Source organism: Cuculus canorus, chromosome 3, assembly GCF_017976375.1.
Source record: "Cuculus canorus isolate bCucCan1 chromosome 3, bCucCan1.pri, whole genome shotgun sequence".
Lineage (NCBI taxonomy): Eukaryota > Metazoa > Chordata > Aves > Cuculiformes > Cuculidae > Cuculus > Cuculus canorus.
In genome coordinates, this window is record NC_071403.1 from 11,937,627 (window position 1) to 11,960,890 (window position 23,264).

The following is a 23,264-nucleotide window of genomic DNA, read 5'->3' on the forward strand; positions in this document are numbered from 1 at the left end:
TAGGGATTATAAAAAACACTGAAAAAAAGATCAACACTGTCATAGGTAGGCAAGTATGCTTGTAAGGGCCCTATCAGCGGGCAGTTTAGAAGTCCAACAGCTTAAATCATTTGTATTGTGACAAATATAAATTAGGCTTAACGGTAGGTGTGTCCAAGTACTTCAACAAACGTCTTGGAGCTGATGCAAATTGATTGATTTTCTTCCTTGGGAGAGGCCCAGAAAATGAAAAAAAGCATGAAGCTCTCTTATACCAAGTACACACTTACGGCATTGCATAAATATTGAATACACTTCTACATTAATTAAGCAGAGCAGCCATGACTATTAATATCTTGTGGCTTACACTGTTTCTTGAGGAGATGGCCCATTAAGCATGTTTGCATTAAGCTGGATATATGGTATTTACAGAGTACGTGAAACAACAGATGGATGACATCTTCACTTATGTACACTTATGTTAAAAATCAAGGCCTGTGTTAGGCACCTTTGTGACAAAATAAAAATAGGAATTTACAGTAAAAGTGAAATAAAAAAAGAGAAGCATCTGCAGGTTTTTTTCTAACCAATTTATCTATCATCTGCTCATCTTACTTGTCTGAAAGCCCTTGGGAAAATAGCTTTTATGTGTATTCTTGAAGGATAATAAATACAGCATATTATGTACCATATGGATCATCTCAGACCTTCACAAAAAGCTATCTAAACCAAGGAATATACACGCTCCAGAGTAAGCGTATGTTGTATTATGGCATGATTAGAAAGATCTTTTTCTGACTAGAGGAATCAGAAAACACCTACATCTCAAAACCAAGACAATCAATCATTAAATGTCCTATAGTTGTCTAGTGCAAACCTCAAATTACAAACATGAGCTAAATGAGAAGAATGATGTACTATTTAAAAAAGGGAAATTGCAATATTTTGCAGCTAGTTTCTAGACTGATGGAGCATCTACACCAGTTTTCTAAAATTAATAGTCATGTTCAGTTGAAGAAGTTCAAAGTGGGTAGACTCCTTTTAAAGAAAAATTTGTATCAGTGACATCTACTGCACAATCCATTTATGAAATCATACATTCACTAAGCAAATGACAATTGTGATCTGAGATTAAAAGTAAAACCAAATATATTTCTTATTTAATCAAGGGAATCAAGATACTATTGTTATCAGTACTGAAATGATTATTGAAATGCATCATAGAGGACGAAAAAAATACAAATTTCCAATACTGTTGCTGTGGTTTGCTCTCTTTCTGCAATACATGTTAATTTATCAACTTGTTTTGATGATGAAGATTGAAGATGAAGACTCTTAAAACAATTAATGAGGGCAGATTTGTAAGAGCTGAAATTAGAAGAGTGTGGTACAGTATCCCCTGCATTGCCAGTAAGGTAATCTTCACAACAAAACCAAATATGTAGATTTCTCAATGTTTGAGCCTCTTTAATATTTCATTCATAATAGCTCGAGAAATCTAATCCCTGTGGGACATTGCCCATATCCGGTTTCACTGTAACTCTTTTGCTTCCTTGCTAACATTCTTAAGAATATCAAACATATACAATCAGATATTTGAGTGAAACAGCTATAATGATTTTTGTTAATAGCTAAACTTAGTAAACAACTGCACTGGCTTACATGTAAAACAGAACTCCCAGACACTGCTCTGAGGCAAACCTTGACAATCTACTTGACAATGGTTTTAACATTCAACGCCACAAATACAGATTTTTCTGGTGCAAAAAGTTATATTCTATTTAAAATTATCAAACTATTCAAGATCGGGTATACATTCAGTCTTCTTATTATTGCATAAATTTTATCAAATTGTTGCAATTGTTGTATTCCATCATCATGAAAAATGTGTTACAGCAATGATGTTGTATTACTTTCAAAATGAATATTCTAGTGAACTCTGAGAACTGGATATAGTGTGATGCCTAACAGTAATATGTACGTTTATTTGCAAACATTAAAAGGTGTGACATTTCTTTTAGTCACACCGGGAATGATTTCTGTGGCATAAAGGAAGCAGTAAAATTCTCCCTTGTAAGCAGAAAAAGAAGATATTATCACTATCTAATTTTCGCTGTATTTCAACTTCTATTATATAGCACTCACTTCTTTTAAGTCTGTGTTTCTTTCATTTAATATGATATTGTAGAGGCAGTATATTCTTCACAGATGGCTTATCTTCAGTAGTTAAAATGCATTGCCTTTAGTGAATTTGAAAGGCGAAAATCTATCTCAGGGCCAACATCAAAAGGGCTCTAAACAATTAGGTATACTTTAAGTAATGAGAATGAGCAGTTTCCTCCAACAAACTAGTACAAAGTCATTTTTTTTTTTTCAGTTATCCATGATTTCTGCTCATAATAATGTTCAAAATGTGCTGAACAAAGATAATCCACACTACATTAGTGTATTCAGTATCACCTAAATTCCTATCTAGACTCTTCCAACTTTCCAGATGCCATTATACAAAACTTAAATTACTTTCTCAATACAAATCAGCTCTGTGAAGATTAAACAGTTTGCAAAGCTCTAGACAGGTGCTGAAGTAGCAGTGGCGATTTTTCACCAAAGTTGTTCTAAGTTTTACTACGCTGTAATATTCTATAGTAGATTGAATTCTATGTTAAATCCCTAAAAAAAAGTAACACAGGTATTTCAAGAGTGACTTTAACAAGTCTAATTGTCAACAACTTATATTTAATTGTTAATAAAGAAAATCTAAGTAAAGCAGTAGTTACATTTTTCTGTACATGTATTTTCTTAATTAGCTCAAGCACATGTGAAGATTCATTAAAAAAGAGAAGCAACTTCTAACTAAATCCTTTTGACATCTGTGCAATTCAGATTTTAAATCTTTTAACAACATCCAAAACCATTTCAAGTGATTAATTAATAATCGTGTACTAATTAGTCTGGATCCCATAAACATTATGCATTCCTTCTCTTTCAACAGCAAAATTCATTTTGGCCCATCTTATCTAAACTCTCTTGAAATAATTACCATTCTCTGCAAATGAAAGGAGATAAGTCTTCCTCCTTTTTTAGTCTCAAAACGAACACTGGAAACAGAAATTGGGTTGTTTTTCTCTCCAGCTATTGACATAGGCTGATTTATAGATTCAAGCTATTTTCTGCTCTATAGGGTTGAGGAAAAATGCATAAAATGTGCACTCACATCATGATGGTTAGTGCATTCCTGAGTAATGTGAGTGACACGGCAGTTCTAATGCTCCAGTACTGGTGGAAAAGATGTTTTACTCAAAGCCTCCTACAATACTGAGCCTTCAGGCACTCAGACTGTTGTTATTTTCAGGATCTTAAATCTTTCTTAAAACAAAAAACAAAGGACTGACAATAGAATTCTAATGGATTAAATTAGTTAACAGAATAAAAAGACTGTGTCTCCAGTCCTCATCCACGTTTTCTGTGACACCTGGGGCCTTTTAGCCTTCTTTGTTATTCACCGTCAGTTGTCTTTAATGGACATTCCGAGCCTTTGATTATTTAGTCACTGTTGATACAGGAGCTGATTAATGCCTTTATCATCTTTGTAGCTCTTCTCTAAAAAAAAATTCCAATTCTACTCTCTCTACTGTGAGGTTGGCAGGGAATCACAGAATCACAGAATCACAGAATCACAAGGTTGGAAAGGACCCATTGGATCATCGAGTCCAACCATTCCTAACACTCCCTAAACCATGTCCCTAAGTACTTCATCCACCCGTTCCTTAAACACCTCCAGGGAAGGCGACTCGACCACCTCCCTGGGCAGCCTGTTCCAGTACCCAATGACTCTTACTGTGAAGAATTTTTTTCTGATATCCAACCTGAACCTCCCCTGACGGAGCTTCAGGCCATTCCCTCTAGTCCTGTCCCCTGTCACTCGGGAGAAGAGGCCAGCTCCCTCCTCTCCACAACCTCCTTTCAGGTAGTTGTAGAGAGTAATAAGGTCTCGGGAGTTACAAACAATGAAATAAAGACAACTAGGTATGTCATTCAACATTTTAGAGAATTCCACTTTTCTCAGTGCTATGGAGATATATTCTATTCCTTCCTGGTCAGAGAGGTGCTTACACTTGGCCTTAGCTTCCATTAGCATGCTTTGGTGTTATGATATTCCCTTTTGGGCAATAGGCACAATTGCAGTGAATACCTGGCTTGCACTCCTTGCCTTAGTTTGCCTTTCCTCACTATGTGGTCTGGTGCTTGTGGCTGGTTTACGATGCTGAGAGAAAATATGACAACGACACTAGCTGAAATGCAGCAAGCATCATCCGCAGCAGCAAGGCACAATATAGCAGATACAATCACCATTACGGCTTTCCATAGAATTGAAGAATCCAGTGGTAGTTGCCCTGCAAAAGTGTTTAATTTGGAGAGGTGTCTTTATAAAAGGCTTAGTACAGTAAAATATTTTTATTTCTTCTGTACCCTTCCACAAACTTTTTAGGGAGTCATTTATTCCTGAGAGACAAACGGGCAGCTATCTTTCTTTCTTCTTGCTGCACTAGAGGACTTGAATCTATTTTAATCGGTATGTAGGAACAAGGCATCTGGAGAGCTCCCTAGGACTCATGCCTAATTTTCCTATAAAATGAAAGCAAAACTTTATCTTTCAAATTCTTAAAGGGCTGTAGATTGTAATAGCACAGACTTTTGGTCCTCAGATACATCTATATACATTCGATTGGTTAAAAATCCCTAAAATACATGCGGATCATCACTGCCCTTCTGCAAGGAATTTTTTTCTTCAGAACTATTTGAAAAGGATTCACTTTTTATTAGTGCTCCACTTTTCCAGTTTAAATGAGTAATAAGTTTAGCACACCCTAGAAATCTTAACTAACTCAAATACCGACTCCCTTTTTTCCATTCTTTTCTTTTTCTCTTTTTTAAGTAGAAATGCCCTTCTCTCAAAATCAAGTACAGCTGATTTTTTGCAGGTCAGAAATTGGTAGTTCAGAATTACTTATTTTTTTATGCCCTTCTGTTTTCAGACAACAACAGTTGCCTTTGATTTCCTGTAAAATAACCACATGTGATTGCTTGGGTCAACCTTCTTGTAGATTTTTACAATGGTGAGTATTTATGTTACTCTAAAACACATATTCACCTTTCCACTGGCATTGCCATGACAGGAAACAAACACAATCTGGAAACAAAAACTGTGGAAAATCTACTGCCTACCTCATTTATCTTTCATTTTATCCTCCTTCAATTGCAAGTATTGTTATTTTAAAGAAGTAATAGATTTCAATATAAGTTGCAGTAACAGCACGTCATGGTACTGCTTCTGTTTATCTATCTATTTTCCAAGAGTCACGGTTTCATTGTCAGATATTCTGCCTTTTCCTCATCTAAGTAGGTTGGAGCTACTGCACAGTGGCTTCCCTGCCTGAATGTTCATGTTTGCTATGGTACATGATTGCAATGAGAATGAATTTGTTTCCATTAAGTACTTCAATGATGTGATAAGCACTGTCCAGCTGTACTATAGTTTTAAACATTCTTTGCAAAGATGTATTATAGTTCACACTGACATAATGTAATTTTACTGCACACGTCGAGGTATCACTTATCTCTAATGACAAATAATACCGCTGGATTTTCTTAACTATCAAACCTAGATGAGGTTTGAGGCACTTAGAAACAGAGACAACAGTAAAATATAAAACTTACCTGATTTGCACTTTATACCATTGTCCATCATCCAATCTAGCAGTAGTAGTGATGTTTTTGACTGCTGCTTCATCACATAAAAATTGGTACTATAGATTGGGAAAAAATGCTTTTATTACACAATTTGTAATACTTAAACAGTTATAGGATTAGAAACTTGAATTTTAAAATCACAAAATGTTTCATAAAAAAAGGCTGAAGGCTGCCTTGCACATCGAGGAAAGCTAATGTTTCTTTAAAGGTCTCGATCAGGAAATCTGTTGAAAATGCTTTAATCTTTGTGTATTGTACAATCAGCTATTATGGGCCTGATTTGCAAAGAAGTTGACCATCTGCAACCCAGTCGAAATTAACTTTGGCCATGGGTGAATTTTACTTACCATTTTATGGCCTCCTTACACTTCCAAACACGTAATGTAGCATGCAAGCTTGAGCATTTTGGAACACCATTTAATTTCCTATGCTAATGTGAACAAGCACTTGATTTCATGGTTTGTCTGTTTGTAATTGTAGCTTGATTGTGAGCTGAGAACCATTTGTTCATCGAGCTTTAAATCTACACTTAATTGACTGGCTTTGTGAATGATTAAGTGAATTCCATTAGTTTCAACATGGCACACTGGGATCTCTGAATAGATTTTTGTCAATGAAAGTACTTTGATATTTTATGGTGCTTATGATACGTTAGAAAAATATTTTTCTGCATCATTACTTTACCATGAATGCAAGTAAGACGGACTTAAACCCATCATCATTTTCCAAACCCTGGATAACTTTCTGCCCCTGACTAATCTCATTTATTCTGGATAGTCATAATATAATAAAACACGGTAAATCAAAATGTTATTTTCTTCTTTTTCTGTGTATTTGAAATGTATTTATCTATTCAGTATGATCACATTATTTAAACATGAAGGCAAATATAATTCAAATACTATGTTCCTGACAGCCATTTCCCAGTCCTTGCAGAAGAGCATAATTAGAGCCAAACGTTTGGAAATTTTTATCAGGAAAATGGAAGATCCATTATGAGAAAAGTAACTTCTCTTTTAATATCCTTTCATAGACACTTAAGTATATACCTTGATTCATACGATGTGTAAAGACAATATCTACATTCTTTACTTTTGTCTATTAATGTATATTTTTATATGAGACATTCCAATTATAATCACTATTCAATTTTCCTCAAGAACCATCTCTCATGAGACATATTAATCATATTAGTCTTGAATTTATCCTAACAGAGACCAAGTTTGACAACAATTTTTCTTAAAACACTAAAGAATCTCAAGACAGAAAAAGATATCCTAACTTTTACATAATTACTTCTTCAGTGGAAGATTTTGACACCTTACCTGTAAGATGCCATGTTTGATGAAAAGCTGAATTAAAAAGTGTCCTACTCTTTCTGGGCTCTGCTCAATAAACAGGAGGAGTCCATGAGGATTATAGGTCTTAAATTCCAAATGGATGAAGTTTTGCGTGTTCAAATGCAAGCCTTGAAATTCCTGGTAAGAATCACCATAATAGCGGGCATAACTAAAATCTGTAAATAGAATTTTGAGAGATATAAGTATACGAAGATATTTTTCTTCTTCACCCACTGATTTTTTTTATTCCACTAATGGTAGCAAAGACATAGGATATTCTTTTACACTTGTCCAGGAGACAGATATGAATCTGAAAATCGATGTTTGTTTTTTTCTGTCAGAGATTAATGTTGAGAATTAATAAACCGAGACATAAAGATCAAATTACATTAAGCAGACAACTAGGATCAATGCCTAAAAGAAAAAGCTATGAAGATGATAGCACTTGAAACATTTGCTAGCAGATTTGACTCTCCATGAGTCAAGAATAACTTTTTCAAAGCTAGGCATTCATGTAATTTTTGATGTGAGAATGAGTGAGTTTGAAGTCTTTGTAAAAATCTCACAGTATGTAAAGGAAGACATTCCGTAACATAATTACGAAATGGCCATCTTAATAAAATATGTCAACACTGTCTAAAACAAACAGTGGAATCTTGTTAGGATTAAAGGTGAAAATATTCATTCTGACTACATTTATCTTGTCCAGTTTATTTATCTAGACCCTGCTTATACCTGTGCCATACCTGGCAAAAGCAGATGCAACTCTTATTTAAATGGATAAAGTATGTGAATACATGGCTGCAAGCTCACCAGATGAAGGAGAAATATACTTAAAAAGGGCTTCTTTTTAAGCTTTTTTTACCCCTCTCTCCTCCTCTTTCCTCTCTCCTCTTCCACTTCGTGTCTTCTCCTCTCTCCTTCCTCCCTTCCTTTCTTCTTTTTCTCTCCCTCCCCCCCCCCGCCTTCTCCTTCCTCGCCCCTTCCCCACATGTAACATGAGAAGACTATTTCTTTCATTTCAGGACAGCTATGGTATTTTGATTTCTGCACAAGCAGAAATAAGATTTAGTCTCACTTGAAGAATCACCTAACATAAAATTAATTTCTTGACGAATATCTTAAGGCTGATAAAAAATTAAGTAATATCAACAACTAACAAGTCATACTAACAACTCACTCATCTTGTTAAAAAGGTCAGTGCAACAATTTGAATTTAGATGCAACGCATAACAATAAATGAATAATTTCATTTTGCTACACTCAGACTTCATTGAACCATCTGTGCGATGATTCTGAGTAATTTGAAGGTCACAAATCCTGTTTATATTTTCAAAATCCGGCAAAATTGTAATCTGTTCTGACATGATCTCTAACAGGAAATACATTATTACCATGCTTACATTCTGAATGTCAGGGGTACTAAGACAAAATACAAGTAATTAATGACACCTTCCTGTGTATCACTGTAAGAATATGCTGACTTTTATTCTTTCATGACTTTTTAGAAACCTATTTACGAAGTCAGAGTCTCTGTACTGAAATCCTGAACAAAACTCCTCTTAGCAAATTCTGCGGAAGAGGTGAGAAAAGAAACAGCAACATACCAGTAATAGAGCTACAATACAAAACAAAGCAAAAATTTCAAGCAAATATGAATATACGACCAGCAATGCAAAAAAAAGCTGACCTTATAATTTTTAGTATTTTTTATCTTTAAAAATTCTGGTTTAAAATATAAGCCTGTATGTATAAATTTCAGAAAGCTCAAGTGAAAAACTATATAAAATTTCACAGAAAACTTCTTCCATTTTATAGAAAAACAATCACTCTAAGAAAAGCCACTTGCAGATTTAGAGGATTACCTCCAATCCCCCCTGTTTGTTTTCCTTCCTAAGCACTAAATCTTTCCCTCATTCTATTTGCCCTGAACTGCCCCTGTACTTGGTTTTTCTTCTCCCATAAAATCACTCAGATCCCTCCACTCCTGAGACACTGATAGCTATCCACCTCCTTTTCTTGACTCCACTTAGGAGATCAGCTCGGCTCAAAGACAGCAAAGTTGTACAGAACATCTCTTTCTTGCAGTCCTAATTCCCTCTTTACCTTCTCAGATTTGGAGATGTGGGTTGTTAGTTTGTTTGGTTTTTTTTTTTTCCACTCTTCAGCAGATAATTGAGTAGACATGTGAGAAGAGGTTAGAACCATGCCAGTGTTTTGCTGATGTAAGGCATCTGAGCCCCTACATCTCACTACAAGAGAGTAAAATCTGTACCCATGAAAAACAAATAAATAAATAAATAAAGCAGATGGATGGAGGAATATGGAGGAATAAAGCAGTTTACTAATAATTCCTGAAACTATAACCTAACCCTGGTAACTGAGGCCAGCCTGGACTATCTACTAAATTTCAAGAAAGACCAAAGAAGAAAAAGCTAGTGGCATCTACCTTGAGCTTTCTATGCATAGTTGTAATAAGTACACAAAGCTCTGCTGACAAAAACTGTACTTCATTCTCACTGACGTTCACGTCTTTGTACTTTCCTAAGGCCACAAATGATGTTGCCTTGCGAGACAATACACTTAATTATTCCATGGATTTGGCTTCTTACAGGACATAGATTCATGCTGCTAACAAGAAAGCTTTTTAAAGGAATCAGCTGCAGTAAAATTGCTGCAATTGCTCTATGTCCATAAATATGGAAAGAGATAATGAGAGAAAGCATTGAAGAATATTTAAGAGGCTGTAGTTTCTTGTGAAACCCATAAAAATGTGCTACTCAAATCACAAAGAGCTACATACCTTCCCACAACAGCTATTAGCAAAAACCACGGCTGTGGTTTTGCCTGTTTTTTTACATTGTTTGCAAGAGTACACAATCTATTTTTATAGAACATAAGCTTTGCCTGTAATCTTTCTACTACACTTACAAGTAGCTTTTTCATTTGACCTCTGCAGTTGGCTTCCTAGATTGCTATTTGTCCTAAGGCAGAGTGCTCATCACCCAAACCTTTAGAAAAAAAAAAAAAAAAAAGAAAAAGAAAAATTGAAGCTGGATTTTATCTTTCACTCTGAATGTTTCCCACTTGCTTTCTTAAGAAACAGGAAAGCCCTTTGGCCTATAAAATTCTTTCAGTTGTAGCTTGCTCCCCTGTGTATGTGCAGCTCCCCTCATTTTTCTGTTTACACGAATTCACATTAATGTCAGAATGTTAAAAGGTTTGAGTCCCAGCCTTAGCAGTAAGCACATACCCAGGCGGGTCTGCAGCCCAGCTGACGGGCAAGCTTCATTAACTCTTGCCAGTACCTACTGGGTTTCTTCCGTTCCTTTGACCTTCAGCTGCATCAAATGTAAAACCTCTCAAAAGCTAGACTACTGTAAGTTTTGTTTTTTTTAAAGCAGAAAGAGATAAAAACTTTTAATGTGCTCATAATCGTACGTTCCTGTGGATGATGGGGATCCTGTCTCTACATATTTCTATGTCTAATGCATACTCTGCGGTTTGTGTGAATTCAGGCAGAAGGTGGATTCTAACAAATGTTTTTCTTCTTTCTACTGCTATTCTTTTTTTGTTATGTTACACCGCAGGATACAATACTCCTGTCCAAGCTATTGTTTATTCTTTTTTCATTGACACATCTTTTACATCAGTTACTATTCCTTTAATTAGAACATTCCCTTACAACATTCAAAGTGAAGGCATCGCTGCCTGTGGGAAGGACTCTCTCATGAAAAATATGAAGCATTAATTTGCTATTTGGAAATCTCTTTTATTTTTTTATAAAGAAAGAAGAAATCTCTTACCATAGTATATAACTATGGCCAAAAGAAAGTTTAACTGGTTTAAAACTGGGGAATGTCAAGTGGTAAGAGAAAATTTTAGACAAGTGAAATGAGAAAGTCAGAGCAAGGGCTGTTTCACTGAGCTGACTAGATCCCTCCAGCCCCCAAAAAGACTTCCAACAGCTGTCCACGGCCCAGGTTTATGCAAACAATATGCAAGAAGCAATACTTCTCCTGCGACAGCCTGTCAGATTCCACTCTAAACAGTGTCGTGGCTTCATCAGCCAGAGGGTGTATCTGGCCCACCACAGCGGGCATCCACCCGTGCTTACCACCTCCAACAAGTCTGTCTGGCACAGCTGGAGGCCATGGTCCAGGTAGTGGCAGGAGGATGCTGAGATGGGGTAAGCTGGAAGCTTGCAACCTCTGGTGCATGAGGACAGTTCCTGCAACTGCCCAGAGCACCACAGACGGCACACATGATGCGTCAGGAAACCCCTCAGAGCCAGCTCAGCCCTCATCTTGTGTTTGCAGAAAGGAGCAAAGGTGATTGAGACTGTTGCTGAAGACTCCTTCCTGCAGGGTACAGCGGCATCAATCTGACAGTCTGACTTGATGTTTCCAGACGATAGCTGCCTGGTAGGACCAGAATCCAGGGTTTTGCACAGGGACACACAAGGCTTGCTCAGTTCACACATGGTTAACCCTCACTACTTTTCCGTGTGGGCCTCAACAATACCGCTGGGGTGACTCAAAGCACCAAGAGCAACTGCAGAGCTCTGGGCACAAAGGAGGAACATGTGGGAGCCCTCAGTCCCACCAGCAAAGGGGAAAGTTCTAACCAGCAGCCAACTCTACTGTTTACTGACACATCTAACAAAGTCTGGCAAGAGTCGTTTTGCTCATTAACCTAATGAAGACGACTTTAAACTAGATATATTGAGGGACAGTTACCATAAACCAAAGAGAAGGGAGAAGGAAGCAGATGTGTCTAGGCAACAACATAACAGGGAGCTCTTACAAGTGAGATGAAATTAACTCAGTATGTGCTGGTATAGGATGGACAAGATTCTCATCCACTGACTTCTGAAGAAAAGAACAGAAGCGCTGCAAAGAAGCATAGTGGGTAAGTCAGGTAAAAACGTAATTATATTAGTTCTCCCTACCATTTCATTCTCCTGTGAGTATTCATACACAGCATCCTTTTAAATTACATGAACACAGACTGGAAGGTAAGGTTTAAAAATATTTTTGTGAATATATTTTTAGGGACACTAGTGCTGGTAACAATTCTTCAATGACCTTGAAACTAATAATTTCGTTATTATTTCATAAATAAGTCTTCGATCCTCTAATTAGAATGGCACAAAGCAAATTTAATTATGATACTTTACTGTGAAAATCTGCCTCTTGTGTTTTTCTTCACTTTCTGAGGAACATGGAAACACATGGAAAAAAGTAAATTTTATTAGTATTATTTTTATCTTGAAAAAGGAAGGGAGATTTTTATAACTAGTCTTAGTCATAAAGCTGCCTAGTGGGAGTTCCCTTTCTATCTGGAATTTATGTCTTCAGTAAAATATTACTGTTCTGCATCCTGGAGAAGGTTTTCAAGCAATGATTCAAACTGCTATCAATTATAATTAAATATTTTGTCGAAACTATAGAATATACAACCTTTGCCCTTAACATCAGTAAATTATTTCAAACACTTAACTGTTGTTTGCACTTCCTTCATTGGAAAGTGGTCTTAAATTGAAACAGGTAACTTACCACATAGTAATACGCCTGCTGTCTGAACTATAAAGAATTCATTCCTCCTTAGTTGTGTGAACTCTCATAGAATATAGAGGCAGGGTGAGTAGATAATATTAGTTACATGATGCCTTTTTTTTTAATCTCTTTTTGAGCCTCCTGTCTCAGGTAGCCTATGCGGGTAGCAGTGTTTTTCTTCTTTACTCTCAATATGCTGAAAGTACTTCAGCTTTCACTTTCTTTACATTTCTATGCATTATCTCCAAAAATCTTCTTTGAGATATCACATTTAATGAGTCATGTAAATCATTCTTTTGCATTCCAAAACAAGGACAATCATTCCAGTGAGTCCTGGGGGACAGCCACAGCAAAAGAAACGAGTTTTGTTCTTTATTTTCTTTAATATGATAATCCGCTTCATATTTGTTATCTCTATTTAAAAGGTTTTAGATTATTTTTTAAAGTCTCATGTTCTTCCGTATATTTTATTTAGTCTTTTCAGCTGAAGCACCTTAAGGACAGAGCAGAGCAATGATCTTCAACCATTATTTCTATTTCCAGATGCAATGCTATTTCACTGTGATATGCCTCACCTCAGGTTCCACATAACAAACCCACAGTTACAACGAACCATTGTTTAAGGCTGTCAAAGAAGTCTGTGCTGCATGACTAGCAGAGAATTATAGTTATGTTTTTCTCTCAAAGTTGAAATGTTCTCTAATGTGGCGTGCTAGACAACAATAAAACATGGTTAACATCCAGAACTGTTGCCAGTGCAGCCCACAAGCAGCTTTCAAGCAAAGAAAAACAACTGTTTTGAGTAAACCCTCTTTACCATTCCTTTGTCATGCTCACACAGAGCTACACATCTGAGTAGGCTGCAAAATTCCACTGAAAGAAAAGCATGTCTGTTTTGGAGCTCCTATAATTCTCAATGTCTACACTTCTAACCTAAACAAATACATATGTACCAACACAAAGACAGAATTCAGCTACCTTGAAGGGATGGGAATTCAGAACCTAAAATGCCAGAAGATCCTCCCTTTTTCCTGCAATTATCATGTATCTTTCTTTCTTTCTTCACACATAGATCAGTCATGCCTGTTGATCTGTGTTTTGATGCTTAATGCCTTCATTTTCAAAAGTCAATGCTGTTTGTAGCTAGATCAACATTTACTCTTTCTGCTTACCCCATAAAGGGGACAATTTGCGGCATTTTCTACTACTTTTCAGTTCTCATCTCCACTTTACTCAAGAGTTATAAAAGTTATAAAAGTCAGAAATAAAGAAAAATCTGTGTACATAAGATTTTTCTACACAATGCATTTTTCAAGTTATTTTTCAGGAAAGATCAATATGCACAAGCAGCACAGATCTTTAGAAAGCAGAGAGGGATAAAGAAGCCAAGACTACATTGAAATTCAGAGATTTCTAGTCATATAAGTAGCAGCATTCTGTAACAGAGACTTATTTTGTAGCGAGTGGAAGTAAAATCCATTTTTAAACGCGTAAATGGTTTCTGTGTTTATTTTTCACAGTATTTTGATACAGTGGGAAAAATGGGAGTGAAACTTGTTGTATGCAAGCATAATAGCAGAATATATTCACAGTGATAATTTCCGTTTTCTGTATATCAGGAGAGATAATATAGGTAATACATACCAAATTTCTATATGTATAAAATACATAAACTGCACACTTTGAAAAATCTATAGGGAAGGAGGAAAAAATTATTTTAAATATTTTACTTAAAGGGAAACTCACTGTACATCAGCAAATAACTTTATTTTTGTCCCTTTTCTATGACTCATATGGGCCAAAAATAGAGGGTCTGGAAAGCTCCCCATTCAAGTGAAGGACTGGAATGCTGGATGGTGCCCAGCAATGTAGACTATAACTAACACTGGAATACACTATATGCCATTAAAACATTTTTTTTCAATAATCTTTCAAAATTGTAAATTGAATTAATCCATTTCAAGCCAAATGTAAATCAGATGTACCTTTTCTTCCCCAAGTATAATAATTTGTGGAGCTCTAATGTCTATACCTTTATTCATGAATGCAGAGAATTCCTTAAGTACTTTGAATTTACTTTAAGATGATACGTACTCAATTGTAATGCCAAAATGGAGCTCCCAATTTCTGTTGATTTCCGTTCCAGTTTTGAAGCCTGCATTCTGACAGCCAAACTGATGGGCATTTACAGTTGCTTAGGTCAGCACTTTCAATTCAATATCTTTCCTGAATCACCTAATCAGGTAAACTGTGACTATAATCTACCTTTCCAGAACAATTTTAACTGCACTGTATAGCCTGAAGTAGTAATTTGCTATTTGTGTAGATAATATATATGTGCATTTCAGTTTTCTCTTCTTTATAGTTACTGAATTTGAAGAACATCATGTTTATACTGTCGCCTTTTTTTTTATTGCTGCTGCGTTCCTGTGGGCAATGCTTTAGTTGCCAGTTTCACCCAACTTTCAGATGTCAAATTCTCTCTGCTTCTTTCGCACTCAGACATCTGTCAAGGTCCACTATAATTTCTTTCCCTGGATTTAGCAAATCCTTGCAGGGGCACTGTACCAAAGCATCTTTTGGTATACTCCACTGATGTTTAAATTAGACTGACAGAAATGTCTTCTCTAAAAGCAAGAGCACAGAAGACTGCTATACAAGGCATGTCAACTGACCCAATGGACTTGAAAATCTTTACGGTTTTCTTATCTTTGCATTTACCACTGAGACCGTCATATTAAATACTTTTCTTGCTACCATCACTGTTAAAAGAATTCCATCAATAAATCAACCAGAAAACGCAAGTGTGCTACTTCGTGGAAAAATTGCTGATATTGAGAAAAATTCAGGAGAAGATCTATTTAATACATCTTAATCAAGTTCGAGGTTTATAAGAATGAGAGTATAATAAAAACTCTTGAGGCATTTATTCTGTTCAGTTCTAATACTAAAACTACTTTAAACACTTACAGAGGAAGAGGAGCATGACAATCCAAGACTTTTAAAGTATTTTTGTTTTACTTTGTTGTTGTGCTCACTCATTCCTTGAAAAAGTATTTTTCTGCCTACAAATACACATTTACAATTAGTTTTCTAGAAAAGTCCACGCCATGCAGCAAGAGTAGAGAATGTTATATGCTTCTGTATATGTTGGAACAGAATAGAAAAGATGGTCTGATATTTTCTTATAAACTACACATAAAGCGGTACATAAATTAGTTATTACCGGACACTTAAAAAATAGAATTTTCCTTCTTTTATTCACACATATATTGACTGCAAACAACTAAGAAGATGGTAAGTCTTTCCCCCCGCCTTGAACTCGGGGAAAAGTGGGCAGAGCCTTCCAGCAGTAACTGGTTTCAATTATAAGAGGCACGTGGAATGTAATTAGTGCAGGAAATCGTTTTGTTACTATCATTAAAGTATAAATAGTTTCTAAAAGGGGATTCTATTTCATGCTCAAGTGTGGATTTTAACATCAAATGCACCACATAACTGGATTTATTAATTGCAATAGTAGCTTAGTGAGATGAAAAGAGACTTGTGTGACTGCTGCCTGTCAGTCACACACGGGATATTTTTAATATGGGGTAGCTCAAGAACAGACAGATAACGGAGAGAGGTGTTAAGTTTTACTGCAATCAGCCGGTGAGTATAAGAGATTATCTCACTGAAGGTATAAAAACATATATATAAATATACATAGAAACAGAAAAAACCTCAGCCATGAATGGTTCTATTTCAGCTAAAGTCTGCGTTGTTTCTTTCTCTTTAGATGTACCATAAGGGACATAGAGAGGATCAAGTATTATTATAGCAAAAATCAGGAGCAGCTCTTACCTCGGGGATAATTTGGCCTGCTCTCAGCAGAACTTTCTAAGCCTCATTAAAATCTTTCCCTTCTGCTGCCCTTTCTACAAAGTGCTGGCAGCTGGCACACAGCCAGCAACAAGCCCAGTGCCATTGCTTGCATGTTGATAACCCCCACGGCCAAATAGCATTAGAAACACCACTGGGAGAGAAGCAGATGGATCCATAAAAACCCAAAGTTCTTCACTTCTCTTACTTATAAACCAATTTGCTATTTTCATCTCTTACAACTAGACTTTGAGCAAACAGAAAAGAACTAATTTTAACATCTTATCAACTATTTTAAAGATTACAATCAATATCGATTGTCACAGGATGAAGTGTATATAACATGGCTTTAAATTGTCCTTTGTAGTATTGTAGGTTACTCCAGAAGGCCATTATCTCCACATTGTTCAGAATAAATAATATAGATAGGAATAGCACAGCAATCATATCTTGCACTGTGTTGCCAGAACTGCACACTGAAAGCACAATGTTTTATGTCTATAATAAAAGAAAAATTAGGTCAGTAATCATCCTTTCTCCCCTACCCCTCAAAACCAAATCAGTCACTTATGCAAGGTTATTTTCTGACTAGAAAAAATATCATAGTGAAATCCAGAACAAAACAATATTTCTGTCTAGCAAAATCCATTGGTAGAACTGATAGATTTTTTTAAGTACGTTTTGTTTTCTCTAATGCAGTCAAAAAGTCATCAAGAAGAAAGTGCACGGATTATTTAACTACAGGTGTTGCTTGAAAGTGGAATTTACAACATTATTGTGTATTCTGTGCATTCAGGATGTATGCACAGTATCTAGTGTATTAGAAGGATAATGCAACTCTCCGTGAATAATTTTTTCTTGTTCCAGATCCAGATCTTCAGAGATCCAACAGTTTTATTTAGCAATTCAGCCTGAATTTGCTTAGCATTACACTGCTACATGAAAACTGGTATTCAGGTGATTTGCTGATAAGTATTCTCAGGAGTGTACTTCTTTCGGTTGAATGTTATTGGAGAAATCATTGTGGAGTCCTAAGACTAAAACTAGTCTCATCCTGAAAAACATTTCTCCCCAGTTACTGATGAAATACTGTGGCAAGACTGCACTGTAAGGCTTGCACCTTTGCTTGTTCCTCAAAATTTATAGTGATTATTTTTATCTATTAATAGGAAATGCCTCACTAAAGTGACAGCTAATCTTTATCTGTTGTATTTACAAGTAAATGTATTTACTGCAGTCGCAACTTTGCTTAAGCCCATATTTGCCCAATGACTTGCAGCTGAATTGGCCAAATGCATGTCTCTACCTTCAGTACGCCTTGTTTTGGTCATGGCTACAGACGCCAGATCTCAGAGTAGTGACAAAACTGTTACTGGGCAAGGACATCAGCTGCAGAATCTGTCTTTATTTTGAACACATGGAACCGGAAAACAGTTCCAAATGAAGCTGCACTTTCAGACGTGGATAGTATTCACAGTAGTGCCCTATGAAGATGCCTTTTACAAATAGGTCTGATGCTATTGATCCTAACAATGAAGTCACGGTGCTCTGAAATAATACTTCATTCATCTCTTCTGGTGAAGTTGTGTCTCTTTCAGCAAATATTTTACATAGCACTGTGTTCAGTCCATCGGTATCTGTCTGCTTTTCTTTCTCTCAAAGTACTTTGCAGGGAAATGTGTGGCTGTCTTATGAAAGAAATACTAAAGCACTCAATTAAGAGCATAGTGACACTTATTTCTGCTTCCTTCATCTTACGTGTCCCTGCCCCTGGCCTGGTTGGCAGCTAAACTGGGCAGTTGTAACCCAATTTCCCCCCCACAGGGAAAGGGAAAAAGAGAGACACTTGTGGGTTGGAAAACAAATCTAAACTAGCTTTAATTAAACAATAATAATAAAAAGGAAAATAATATTAATAAGAAAATAATGAAATATATACAAATATATAAAAGTAAATTGAAATCCCCCTATGACTGTTTGTCACCCCTGACACAGCAGGGCAGGCACAGGGAAAGTCCTAGGTTGGACTCAGAGGCAGACAGAAGCTGGATTCAGGAATTAGATTCAGGAATGCACAGATCAGGATGAAGATGAGCCAGAAGGATGAGATCCTCACTGCACATCAGCCATCAAAGAAGATGACTCAACAATTGTGACGATTGTGATTCCTAACCTTTATACTGAGCATGATGCATATAACAGAATGGAATCAATCTTTGGCCAGGTTTGGGTTACCTGTCTGGTCCACCGCTCCCTGCAAGTGTGACCTTATTCAGCCCTGTGAATTGCATCCACCAACTGCAGGATGACCTTTATTTCCATAGGAATAAATGTAAACAATGGCATTTTGGCATAATATTAATCTCATTATTTAGCGATAATTATAAATATCAACCATTATAATTTCTAAATGCAGACACTGTCTGTAAAACATGTTGTTAACTTTCAGAAAATGAAGTTCCTTAGTACAAGCTTAGCTGAAAAGGTTGACAATTGGTTCTTTAGCTCAAATCAACACAACATGTCAAGTAGCAGCATCCTGAAAGCTGTCATATGTGCTGGTATGCATTTTATTCCCATTTAACTCATGAGTTCTAAAGAAGACGTGCATACACGCAAAGTATCAACAAAAAAAAACCTCAGTGAATATTAAGAACATTCACCATTCACAGTCTTAACTTCCTTAGTAATGTCTGATAAAGGAGGCATACAACAGTTGCATGCAACCTCCTATTTTCTGTTTCACTTTCTGAGTCACAGTAATTTAGGGTTGGCTAATGTGAACAAATACTATGGAAACAAATGCTGCCATGAATATTTAAGAATATAAATAAAGAACGAATCATTAATAACACAGCAGACCAGACCAATGTCACACCACATAAAACTCAGTGAATGTTTTGAAAGTCACTCAAATGAAACTGGTTAAAAATAGGATCTGGAAATTTAGTAGGTATCATTATTGACACATAACTTTTTAGAGAAAACCAAAACTCAAAAGCTAAAACAGATGGTTCATAAATTATATATATATAGATAGATTTATATTGTAATATGTAATCCCACTTCCCTTCTCTCCCGTTTCGTATGTGATCTAGTCAAGTGCAAAATATAAACGCAAAATTCTTATTTGATAGCATTTTAATATGGGCACTGTCAACTCAAAGGATGAAGAAGACTCAGAATGATAGTTCTGTTTAGGTATTTCAAAATATATATTTGAAGCAATTTCTCTGCTGAAAAATTTAGATTTCCCTTTGGAGTTCTAGTGCAATCACTGTAGAATAATTTCCCCTGTGTAGAAGAACTAACAGTGTAAAAGGAAGCCTTCACACAAATTTTCTGTGTGAAATTATCTTCACAATTTTGCATGAATCATGAAAACAAGATTAAAGTGTGCGGACACAGGATTTCTTCCAAAATAACTACGTGTATGGAATTTGTCTGTGGTAATGAAAAACAAGGCACTTCTTGTTGCTTTGAAGTAAGCCCATGTGTTTGTATTGTGTTTGACTGCAGTGTCTTCGGTTCAAATGCAGATTGGACTCTGAAGAAATTACACGGTGGTTGAGATAGAGGCTTTCTAAATAAAGATTTGTGGAAATTTTCTCATCTTTGGTCATGATAAAACGGGAAGCTAACTGCATACCTAATTAAGGGGACACGGCTGAAAGATAAGCAGCTGAAAAAATGCTTGCTAACCAGTAATCAGTGCTGCAAAACGAGTAACAGTTACCCATACACTTTTATTTATGAAGGAAAAAAATGAAAGCAAATAAGTAAAGATATCTGTTATCAAGATGACACAGACAATTAACATGGCAAGAACAAGAATTTTTGCCTCTGTAAAACCATGCAAAATACATAATATTTGACTAAGTTTCAAATGCCTGTATTTATAGATGAAGTTTCTCCAGTCTCAAAAGTGAAGATGAAAACAACAAAACCTGAAAACATGGATCAAATTTAGAATAGATCCAAAGATACATATGGAGTAAAGAAGATGGCTGTAGAAAATAACAGCTGCCCACACAGATCTATGTCGGTTGAGAAACTATGAGTATATTGTGATTCAGATAAGTGAGCAACAATGAGGAAAACATAGGAAGTGATCTTGTCTAGTAAAAGAGTTATAGTAGAGAGAAGAAACTTAGAATGAGAAGTGATGGGAGCAAAGTCATTAATGCAGGCTGAGAGAAAAGTAAGTATTAAGAGCCTCAGTCTAAAGAGAAATATGGGTGGAATTTCTGAAACTGTGAAAACAAAAATGTAGGATTATCTGTGATCAGAACTCAGGTGAAAGTTTATGCAAAGTGATTATACTATCTGCCAATCTGCAACAGCAGGAGAATTAACTTAGTTTGTGGAAGTCCTCACCAGCGTTATGCTTATGTTTGCACTGAAGTAAGGTGAGACAAGTAGGGGCAGATGTGGATTTCATGACAAAACCATGAAAAAGCTATATCTCTTCTTGCATTGATGGCATGATGTTGACTCTTCCACAGCAAAGAGGAAAAAGAAATCAGCACTAGAAATTCTAGAAGATAAGTCAGAGGCCTAGTATTTAAAAGGATTTTCTCTGCAAAAGGACCTGAATTTCTCTAAACATTCTGCCTGGTACTATTTTTCAAACAAATGGCTTCAGATATTTTATTCAGATTTAATTCACAATGTTCATAAAGTGATATCCATAATAGAAAATGCTATACTAAATGAGGTAATGAATTCTGCCTGGTCTGGAATTTCTTACTACCTTGCTAATATATAATTGCAACAGGCACAACTTAAAACCAATGGAGACTAAGGAACAGAATGAGTGAAAAAAGTGTCATCACTTGATGCTGTTTATCTCTAAGGTAAAAATGAAAAGAAATCTCAATTCTTATTTTTCAGTGAGTAAGATTACTTTTAAGTTAGTATAAGAGAAAAAAAATCTTTGTTACATATTCCAGTTCTTACCATAATCAAAATGTCTTCTTTATATTGAGATGTGTTTGTTCAAGCATTAGAAGTGTACAGTCATATTGGCTTTTGTGATGTACACCATTCTTTTCCACTGAATACTCTACCAAGTGTATGCTATTTCAATTTCTCTTTTTTTTCTCTTACATCTTTAGTTATAAACCAAAAAAATAAATTAAAATATGGAAAAGCATCTGTTTCTCTCTTTAGATTTTGCACCCACTTCTGCCAGAGCTACAACAGTACTCTTTGCTGATGCCCATATTAATCAGTCATACTCTTGCTCTGTTCTACTATATGGATCTAGACAACATAAATCATTGCACGACTTCCTTAGCTGATGCAGAAATCATGCCAGTTTCATACAGTTTTTAGCTATATGAATGATTGTACTTCTTAAGTCATAATAACCCCAAGTGTTTCTCTACTGAGGAGTCACTCAGATACAGATAATGCTCTGAGAATTGCTATTTGGCAATTCAGTTACAGGACAAATGTATTGAGCTTCTCCATAACTTTAACAAAATAATCTATTTCTTTAACTAGCTAATCAATAAAATCTCAATGGGTATGAAAGTTTATTCTATTAGAAAAAATTGCTAGAGCACCAAAAGCCAGAGATAAAAAAATAGCTGGGGTTTGAAGGGACCTCAAAGATCACCAAGTTCCAACCCCCCTCCCACGGGCAGGGACATCCCACTAAATCCGGCTGCCCAAGGCCCCATCCAACCTGGCCTTGAACACCTCCAGGGGTGGGGTAGCCTGGGCAACTTCCCTGGGAAACCCATTCCGGTGTCTCACCATGCTCATGGTGAAGAAATTCTTCCTAATGTCCAGTCTAAATCTGCTCCTCTCTAGTTTATACCTGTTCCCCCTCATCCTATCACCACAAGTCTTTATGAATAGTCGCTCGCCAGTTTCCTGTAGCCCGTTTCAGGTACTCTAATGTCACTATAAGTTCTCCTCTGAGCCTTGTCTTCTCCAGGCTGAACAACCCCAACTCTCTCAGCCTGTCCTTGTATAGAAGGTGCTCCAGCCCTCCAATCATCTTTGTAGTGCGGTTAAATGTGCAGTTATTTACGTTTGAGGCACATTCTGAAGGACAGCAGGGTTTCAGAATTAATGTCAACTGAAAGGTTTGTTTGGTCAGTGGCGGGATTATCTAATTAACCCACACAAAATCTGGAAATGAGCTCCATATCACATTGTCTTCCTGTTCAGTCAATGGAGAGGAATGTCCAGTGGGAAGTTCACCCCATCCCAAGACAATCTTCTGAAATAACAGAAAGAAAACTCTGCACATGCTTCTTTTTCCTCCAAGGAAAGATCCTAGATCACCATTTTATATTAATCCCTTGGAGAATTACTAAAAAATACATAAAAAGTGTCTTGCCCAAGAATACAGTAGGAGTTTTTGTTTGGTTTTCTAAATCTTTGTGCATTCAAGCAGCAAGGCTACTACAACTGAAGTCTGTAGGAAACGCCCCTTACTGTTATGAGTTTCAACGGACCAGATGTCTATAATTTCAGGTCATGTATTTCCTAATATGCCTACCCATTTTAAGAACAAAAAAGGATATCAATAAGCTGGTTACGGAAGAGATATTGTTTCAACATCATATTTATGCTTTACCAGCCTTTATATATTTTTCTGACTATGATTGTTTATACTGCTGAAATTGTATCAAGTAGGAGTAAAACACGATATTTTCTACATTCTCTTGCATACCACTAATATTTAAAACCAGCTTGTGTATTTATCATTTAATTAAAAAAAAATGTAAACAGAGTTAATATAAACCACCATCTCACC

At 36.1% G+C, this 23,264-nt stretch overlaps 1 protein-coding gene across 3 annotated transcripts in view; it reads right to left on the reverse strand.

The window, feature by feature from the left end:
* The window catches only part of EYS (eyes shut homolog), an 880,825-nt gene that overhangs the window by 275,061 nt on the left and 582,500 nt on the right, over positions 1–23,264 (reverse strand). For all 3 annotated transcript variants that reach the window (XM_054063979.1, XM_054063978.1, XM_054063977.1), the window contains 2 exons: positions 7,056–7,246; positions 5,698–5,786 (listed from right to left, as the gene is read on the reverse strand). In XM_054063979.1, coding sequence (XP_053919954.1) covers positions 5,698–5,786; positions 7,056–7,246 — 280 coding nt within the window. The remainder of the gene's footprint in view (positions 1–5,697; positions 5,787–7,055; positions 7,247–23,264) is intronic.